The 9086-nt window shown below is 46.7% G+C and overlaps 1 protein-coding gene across 3 annotated transcripts in view; it reads right to left on the bottom strand.

Annotated features, from left to right (window-relative positions):
- Nucleotides 1–2769: 2769 nt before the first annotated feature.
- The window catches only part of TTLL10 (tubulin tyrosine ligase like 10), a 105700-nt gene continuing 99383 nt past the window's right edge, over nucleotides 2770–9086 (bottom strand). For all 3 annotated transcript variants that reach the window (XM_038377205.2, XM_043499994.1, XM_043499995.1), the window contains 2 exons: nucleotides 5677–5770; nucleotides 2770–4059 (listed from right to left, as the gene is read on the bottom strand). In XM_038377205.2, coding sequence (XP_038233133.2) covers nucleotides 3257–4059; nucleotides 5677–5770 — 897 coding nt within the window. In that variant the 3' untranslated portion in view covers nucleotides 2770–3256. The remainder of the gene's footprint in view (nucleotides 4060–5676; nucleotides 5771–9086) is intronic.

Here is a 9086-nt window from a genome sequence, read left to right as displayed (position 1 = left end):
TGAAAGGATTAACACAAATGGGGGATGTTTTTGTTTCTTTTTAATGCCCAGGCACAAACGGAACTGAAAGGACCAGAAGCAGCTGTGGAGGGCTGTCTAGTGATGCTCTGAGGTGGTGTCACCATCCCACAGAGCAGCAAACTGTACGTCTGACTCCTCCCCACTCTCTGAAAACAGCAACCGGTGCTCGCTGCTGCGTTTCACAACACTTCCTGAATGAGAAATGCTCCACTGCAGCTGACTTGAGCTTCAAGAGTTGCTGAGTGGGCCTAGGGTGCACACAGTCCCTTTATAATAGCCTTCTGACAGCAAAACGGAAGAACTCTGCAGTGTGCAGTGGCATTACTGCAGTCTGTGGAATCAGGACTGCTCTGATTTGCATTAATTAGCCCAGTGGTATTCACTGGGGAAGATCAGTCTATACTCAGCCCTCACCACCAGCAGAACTGAGAGTTTGGTTCCAGATCAAGGCTGGGGTGAAGGCTGGGAACTGACAGAGCTGAAATCTCATGAGCTGAAACCTTGTGAGCTGGTTGGTTTTAGCAAGATTTCTACCTTCTTGGGCCAAAATCTCATGGGAAAAGCCTCTTCTTCCAAGAGTTTGGCTTCATCCATATCAGAACCAGAAGGCAGGTTGCTTCTGGTTTAGGATCCAACCTTGGATGGGGATCTCCAAATCCAATAGCTCTCAGTCTCTACATTCAAAAGAGCTCAGGTCCCTAGTTTTAGGTGTTTTGCCTAACTCTATCCCCCAGTGTAAGTGATCTGTGGCCATAACCCATCAGGGATTTTCAAGCAATAAAACCATCAGCAACCAAAGTGACACATTCCTCCATGATGCAACTCCATTGAGTTCTATGGAAACACACCAGAAAGGAATTTAGCTCAAGATATTTGATTTGGGCCAGACCAGTTATCAGCAGAAAAAAACATCCTTGGTCCAGGGGAAATGAATGTTTGCATTAGCCCTGGCCCCCAGTGCAAGGCCCTTGCTAATCAGGGGGGCCATATGAGCCTTTCTTTAGGTCCACCAGTGAGACCAGTACTGTAGACCAGCTGCAGGTGTTTTAACCACAATGGCTCAGATCCGGCCCAGGCAAGAAGGTCACTGTTGGCACCTTGTCCGCACTAGTGATTTAAGCGCCGCTGGAGAGGCAGGCTGGCTCTGGAATAGCCAGGGAAGCTCATGCCACAACCTCTGATGTGTCTGATGGTTCTAAAGACAGATGCCTGCCTCAGCTCAGCTGGAGCTAGCAGAGCACTGGCTTTCTGCGTCTGGCTTCACTATGCTTAGAAAAGAATGAGAGCTGCAAACAGTGGTTGGTTTGTGCAGGGCAGGAGAAGCCAAGGAAATCCCCTCCCTCTGCGCGAGCACCTTGCGCAGAGACGCTTTGCAAGACTCATTGTCGCCAGCTAGGAGAGAACACAAAGGGTGGGTCCTGTGCCCTCTTCTGACGACACGAGGGGCTGACCTCGTGGGGATGTGCTGGGATTGGAGGGAGCCACACATGGTGGTTGGGAAAGTGCAGGGTCTGGTAATGGGACCACTTTATGCTCACACAGATCCGGGGATGTGCCCTGGAAGGGAAATTATTGAGTGCTGAGAGCCAGGGAAGAGGAGGCTCACGAGCCCTGAATGACATGCTATGGTAGGATGAGATGATCAGGAACAACCTGGGACATTAGGTCTCCTTTGCCCTCCAGCCTCGCTCATCATTGGGAACAATTCCTGCTCTGGCCAGGGCTGTGCGGGGTGGGGTGGGGAAAGTGTTTTTTACATGGTGATAGGGAGGCATCACATCTCTATAAAATGGGGGCTTACTGCACAGGAAGCGCGTGTGGGGGGAAGGGGCGTTGTGCAGCTCTGTTCAGGTTCATACGATGCTATTTAAGTAGGATTATTAAATGCATACGGGCAGGATTTTACACAACAGCCCACTCGTGTTTCAATGCAAACAGGAATGCTGTTTGGAAGTCCTGCCTTCGAGCCGCTATGGTTCCAAGCATCATGGAGGTGACTCACTTGGGATTAGTTTGTTGCATGGGGACCTCCCGCTGACCCTTCTGCAGAGCAAAGAGGGGCTTGGAAAAGACCACACCTCTGAGTGGTCAGAGCTGGAGGACCTGTGCCTCGTTCCCTGCCATAATGTGGTGTCCAGAAAAGAGGGTGGCTCCTTGTAGCTGGGGGAGAGGCGGCTGAACAAAGTGCAGCAAAATGGGAGGAATGATTCATCCCAGGTGGAAGTGGCATGTACCACTACAGAAAGTATTATGTCATTAACCATCTCTCCGCAGACCATGCAAGAGAGAGCTGGGAAATCTCACTAGCTTAACTGACAGAAGAACATAAAAACAGCCATACTGGGTCAGACCAAAAGTCCACCTAGCCCAGTATCCTGTCTTCCGACAGTGGCCAATGCCAGGTGCCTGAGAGGGAATGAACAGAACTGGGAATCATCAAGTGATCCATCCCCTGTCGCCCATGCCCAGCTGGCAAACAGAGGCTAGGGACACCAGACCTCTATACCAGTGGTTCTCAACCCGCAGCTTGTGGCCCACTTGCGGCCCAAACAGCACATAGCTGCGGCCCATGTGACATCCTCAAGGCCATGCAGGTAGTATAGATATTGTGTCGATGTGGCCTGACTTAACACAGAGAGCGCACATATGCGGCCCATAATGGTAAATAGGTTGAGACCCATGGCTGTATATGATCATGCTAATAGAATTGTGAATAATAGATCCCTAGCACGAGTGCATGGTGCATAAACAATAACACGTGCGCATATATCTGAATAATACATGATTAGGAGTGCACATTACATACATAATTGCACAGGACACACAATGGCATACATGGGTATAACTGAGTCTGCTCAGCTGCCATTAAAAGAAACACTCTGGAAGAGGACATCACACTCTGTGGTTTCAGTCTCATTCCATGAATTTACAGGATAATGCTATGATTTAAAAAAACAAAAAACAAAGTGCAATGGTCCTTCTAAATTGACAGCTGTGTGCAGGAGGAGGGGAGTGAACCGTATTAATGGTGGCGGGGGGTGTTACATTGGTGGTCAGTAGTCAGTGTATTGCACAATCATCTCTCTCTTTCTTCTAAAATAACAAAATAGCTTTTAAAAGTCAGTGACTGTTTCCAAAAAATGCTTAGATACGTCACAGATATATAGAATGTGGGGTGGTTTTTTTATGTTCCTCATGGGAAAGCATTATGTATTCAACACACAGTGATCTCAGTCTAAGACCCGCGACGGGACACCTTTTTCTGATTGTCCGGAGGCGGCTCGGTGCACTGAGAGACAGCTGCTGCTTTGCTGTCATTGGTCAATGGTGTTTCCTTGGCTGTGGGGTGGATCGGGGGTTGGTAGAGTGAGTTGGAGTGGCCTTTCCAGCAAGGCAGGCCACCTGAGACCTTGGACTGGAGGTGCAGAAAGACCATCTGGGAGCTGGTGAAGGCTGGCTCTTCTTTAGGGGATGTGGGAGAATTAATCCCAAAGGTCGGCTGTAAACACATACCATAGGCAGTCTCTTTTGAAGCAGCAGTTGTGGGAACAATAGTGCTGGCCATGTCCTTCTCTGAGCCATCGTCTGTGCTGATCTTTGCCAGGCTACCTTCCTCTGAGACTACCATAGGCTTGATAATGTACTGGCTGCAAGCACTGCTCACCTGGCCGCTTCTGACTGTGGGTTTGAAAGGATGGCAGGCGTAGACGCTGCATATGTCAGTGATCTGCACCTGGGGTATAGTTAAGATAGTTTTCTGGGAAACTTTCTGAGGAGTGGAGATTGTGTTTTCCCCAGAACCACTTGGTTTCTTTGGAGGCTTCTCTGATGCTTTGGGAGGATGCCGAGCGAGGTGGCTGGTGCTTTCCGTCAATGACCTTTGGTGCCTAGAGATACCCAGAGCGTTCCTGGTCTTTGAGGGTCTCAGTCCAGCTTCAGACATATCCCCATTATGGAGCAGCACAAAATGACACTGTGTCTGCAAAGGCAAAATCCTCTGGCCTTTCAAGCTCTTGTTGAAAATCTCAAGAGCCAAATCTGTGAGAGAAAACATAATCATGACATGGCTAAACACCTCTATACACACACACACACGTAGAGAAGACATAATCATAACATGGCTAAACACCTCTACACACACACATGCATTCCAAACTACACTGCACACCACACAAAACACAGCTAAGTCAACAAAAGGACACACAGTCAGGACATGACTAAAAACCCCAGCACAACACACGACAGTCATATCTATGAAAGGAAGCAGTCAGGACATTACTAACCCATCTTGCACAAACACACGCATTTTCCACGTTACACACCAGACTGCAGAAAATATCTATAATGCTGTGTGTATAAAGTTGGTTTCAGAGTAGCAGCCATGTTAGTCTGTATTTGCAAAAAGAAAAGGAGTACCTGTGGCACCTTAGAGACTAACAAATTTATTTGAGCATAAGCTTTCATGAGCTACAACTCACTTCATCGGATGCATTCAGTGGAAAATACAGTGGGGAGATTTATATACACAGAGAACATGAAACAATGGGTGTTACCATACACACTGTAAGGAGAGTGATCACTTAAGATGAGTTATTACCAGCAGGAGAGGCGGGTGGGGGGGGACCTTTTGTCAACTCTTGTCAACTGCTGGAAATGGCCCACCTTGATTATCACTACAAAGGGTTTTCTTTCCCCCCCCCACCTCCCACCCCCACTCTCCTGCTGGTAATAGCTCATCTGAAAGCTTATGCTCAAATAAATGTGTTAGTCTCTAAGGTGCCACAAGTCCTCCTTTTCTTTTTGTATATTGTTGATTTGTCATGTGCAAATTGCATGTGTGTGTGTGCAAATAGCTCACAAGGCAGCAAAGTGTTTGCTCAGCATGCATAAATGTACGCTGAGAACAGAAGGGTGGCGCAGTGGCTAGAATGCTAGCACGGCCTGTGGGAGAGTCAGCTTTAATTCCTGCTCTGTCACAAACCTCTTGTGCAACTCACAAGTTCCTCTGTGCCTCAGTTCCCCATCTGTAAAATGGGGACAATAGCATTGCCCTACCTTACAGAGCTGCTGTCAGGATAAATACATTAAAGATACTCTGCTAATGGGAGCCATATAAATGCCCAAGTCGCATAGACTATGCATGCATGTTGCTAATTCCTGTACCTGCAAAAGAATGTATTGAAAGCTGCACTTGCAGGAATGTATGGGTACAATTTGAAGGACTGTTTATAAAAACGTAGCCCACATATTTTATATAAAAGTAAGAGAAAACATCTTCAGAAACATGTTCTGCCCTGAATGAGCAGGTGGCTACAAACAGCAATATTCCTAAGCAGTCTCGGTTAGGGTAGGATTTTCAAAAGCACAAGTCCCACTGAAAGTCAATAGGACTAAGTCCCATAAGTGCTTTTGAGAGTCCCAGCCTTAGTGCACAAAGGGGCCCACACCAGTTTTGCCAGCAGGTCTGTCCATTGATTGCAATGGGCATTAGACCCCATCCAGGGTTTGAGATCCATGAAAACCCTTATGCAAAGAGATCCTGACTTGACTCCTGTTCTGTATAATGCCATGTTGTTGTGCCTTTGCTCCAGGTGGCCATATCTCATGGAGAGCATCGGGGAAGCTTAGGCCTGGATTGCAGGGCTCTTTACTTACCCAGAGTCCCATTGACCACAGTGGGGATGATGTCCTGCAGCACTGCACAGTTGGTGTGCAAAGCAGGGTTTGCGTTCATCTCCAGGAGCCAGACCTAAAAAGAGATGAGCATAGACAAGAGCCTGAAAGATACATTTATTCTCCCACAGTTTGCGCTGATGCTGATTCATGAACGTGAGAATAGGCGGCATGAAATCAAGCCAACACTTTCCAAAACATAAGCAAGGGGCTAACCACGTCTCCGGTCTGACTGTGATCCGACTAGCGCTGTGCAAAACTTTCATAATGAGCCCTGCAGTCAGGTGATGGTTCACCAAGCTTGTGGTTTCATTAAAAAACAGACACTTGTGAGGTTTGCTGAAATTCATGAATCGGTCATTAAGAGGTAGCCATTTGCAGGGCTTATCTACACCAGCTTTATTGAGTCTACTAAGTTAATCGCAAAAAGAAAAGGAGTACTTGTGGCACCTTAGAGACTAACAAATTTATTAGAGCATAAGCTTTCGTGAGCTACAGCTCACTTCATCGGATGCATTTGGTGGAAAAAACAGAGGAGAGATTTATATGCACACACACAGAGAACATGAAACAATGGGTTTATCATACACACTGTAAGGAGAGTGATCACTTAAGATAAGCCATCACCAGCAGCGGGGGGGGGGGAAAGGAGGAAAACCTTTCATGGTGACAAGCAAGGTAGGCTAATTCCAGCAGTTAACAAGAATATCAGAGGAACAGTGGGGGGTGCCGACCTGGGGTATTCTATCTGCTACCCAAGATCCATAAACCTGGAAATCCTGGACGCCCCATCATCTCAGGCATTGGCACCCTGACAGCAGGATTGTCTGGCTATGTCTACTCCCTCCTCAGGCCCTTCATTACCAGCACTCCCAGCTATCTTCGAGACACCACTGACTTCCTGAGGAAACTACAGTCCATTGGTGATCTTCCTAAAAACACCATCCTAGCCACTATGGATGTAGAAGCCTCTACACCAACATTCCACACAAAGATGGACTACAAGCCGTCAGGAACAGTATCCCCGATACTGTCACGGCTAACCTGGTGGCTGAACTTTGTGACTTTGTCCTCACCCATAACTATTTCACATTTGGGGACAATGTATACCTTCAAATCAGCGGCACTGCGATGGGTACCCGCATGGCCCCACAGTATGCCAACATTTTTATGGCTGACTTAGAACAACGCTTCCTCAGCTCTCGTCTCCTAATGCCCCTACTCTACTTGCGCTACATTGATGACATCTTCGTCATCTGGACCCATGGAAAAGAAGCTCTTGAGGAATTCCACCATGATTTCAACAATTTCCATCCCACCATCAACCTCAGCCTGGACCAGTCCACACAAGAGATCCACTTCCTGGACACTACAGTGCTAATAAGCGATGGTCACATAAACACCACCCTATATCGGAAACCTACTGACCGCTATTCCTACCTACATGCCTCTAGCTTTCATCCAGATCATACCACTCGATCCATTGTCTACAGCCAAGCGCTACGATATAACCGCATTTGCTCCAACCCCTCAGACAGAGACAAACACCTACAAGATCTCTATCATGCATTCCTACAACTACAGTACCCACCTGCTGAAGTGAAGAAACAGATTGACAGAGCCAGAAGAGTACCCAGAAGTCACCTACTACAGGACAGGCCCAACAAAGAAAACAACAGAACACCACTAGCCATCACCTTCAGCCCCCAACTAAAACCTCTCCAACGCATCATCAAGGATCTACAACCTATCCTGAAGGACGACCCATCACTCTCACAGATCTTGGGAGACAGGCCAGTCCTTGCTTACAGACAGCCCCTCAATCTGAAGCAAATACTCTCCAGCAACCACACACCACACAACAGAACCACTAACCCAGGAACCCATCCTTGCAACAAAGCCCATTGCCAACTCTGTCCACATATCTATTCAGGGGACACCATCATAGGGCCTAATCACATCAGCCACACTATCAGAGGCTTGTTCACCTGCGCATCTACCAATGTGATATATGCCATCATGTGCCAGCAATGCCCCTCTGCCATGTACATTGGCCAAACTGGACAGTCTCTACGTAAAAGAATGAATGGACACAAATCAGACGTCAAGAATTATAACATTCAAAAACCAGTTGGAGAACACTTCAATCTCTCTGGTCACTTGATTACAGACCTAAGAGTGGCTATCCTTCAACAAAAAAGCTTCAAAAACAGACTCCAACGAGAGACTGCTGAATTGGAATTAATTTGCAAACTGGATACAATTAATTTAGGCTTGAATAGAGACTGGGAATGGATGAGTCATTACACAAAATAAAACTATTTCCCCATGTTATTTCTCCCCCCCATCCCACCCCCCACTGTTCCTCTGATATTCTTGTTAACTGCTGGAAATAGCCTACCTTGCTTGTCACCATGAAAGGTTTTCCTCCTTCCCCCCCCCTGCTGTGGGTGATGGCTTATCTTAAGTGATCACTCTCCTTACAGTGTGTATGATAAACCCATTGTTTCATGTTCTCTGTGTGTGTGTATATAAATCTCTCCTCTGTTTTTTCCACCAAATGCATCCGATGAAGTGAGCTGTAGCTCACGAAAGCTTATGCTCTAATAAATTTGTTAGTCTCTAAGGTGCCACAAGTACTCCTTTTCTTTTTGCGAATACAGACTAACACGGCTGCTACTCTGAAACCTACTAAGTTAATGAAATACTACATATTATTCTGTACTCTTTATATTAACAATCTACATATACATGTGTATATATACCTGTGTCTTTTTTATATAGTGCTTCCATAACATCTATCAAATGAGTTTGGAATGAACCTGTGGCAAAGTTGTATGGGTAGATGGTGTGAAGCTTTGACAAGCCTGATTTCAAGTGAGCCTGAGATCAAGTTTAAGCCAGTGAGGGGTTGATTTCAAATGAACCCAGGGCCTTGATTCCAGGGCTTGAGTTCTGAGCAAGACGAGGGCCAAGTTTTGGTTTCAGCTGAAAACCACGTGAAACATTGACTTTGCATGTCTGGGTTAAATTCAGCTTGGTTTCCTTTGAATTGTCAGGCTCTTTCAAATCCAAGAGTGCAAGTGAGACACAGCAGTGGTGAAATCAGAGCAAATGCTCACACAAATCTTTACAAAACAAAGCAACTGAGTTGTGCACGGTTCCATTAAAACCCCAACAAATGTAAAGCCCAGTGAGCTAAACGCCTCTATTCAGCCTCTGCTTCCAGCACAGGTTTTCCAACTCATACTGAGAACTTGCCGGGAGATTCAAAGCATTCAGCCGTTTGCGGGGAGGCAGAAAAGGGTGCTTACGCACATAATTTTCTTAGGACTGACTAGTGCTCTGATGTTGAAATGCTGTGCAGAAAGAGCCCCTCATTAGAAGCAGCC

Source organism: Dermochelys coriacea, chromosome 18 (assembly GCF_009764565.3).
Source record: "Dermochelys coriacea isolate rDerCor1 chromosome 18, rDerCor1.pri.v4, whole genome shotgun sequence".
Taxonomy (NCBI): Eukaryota; Metazoa; Chordata; order Testudines; family Dermochelyidae; genus Dermochelys; species Dermochelys coriacea.
Note: the sequence above shows the minus strand (reverse complement) of the source record. Positions and strands in the feature narration are given on the sequence as shown.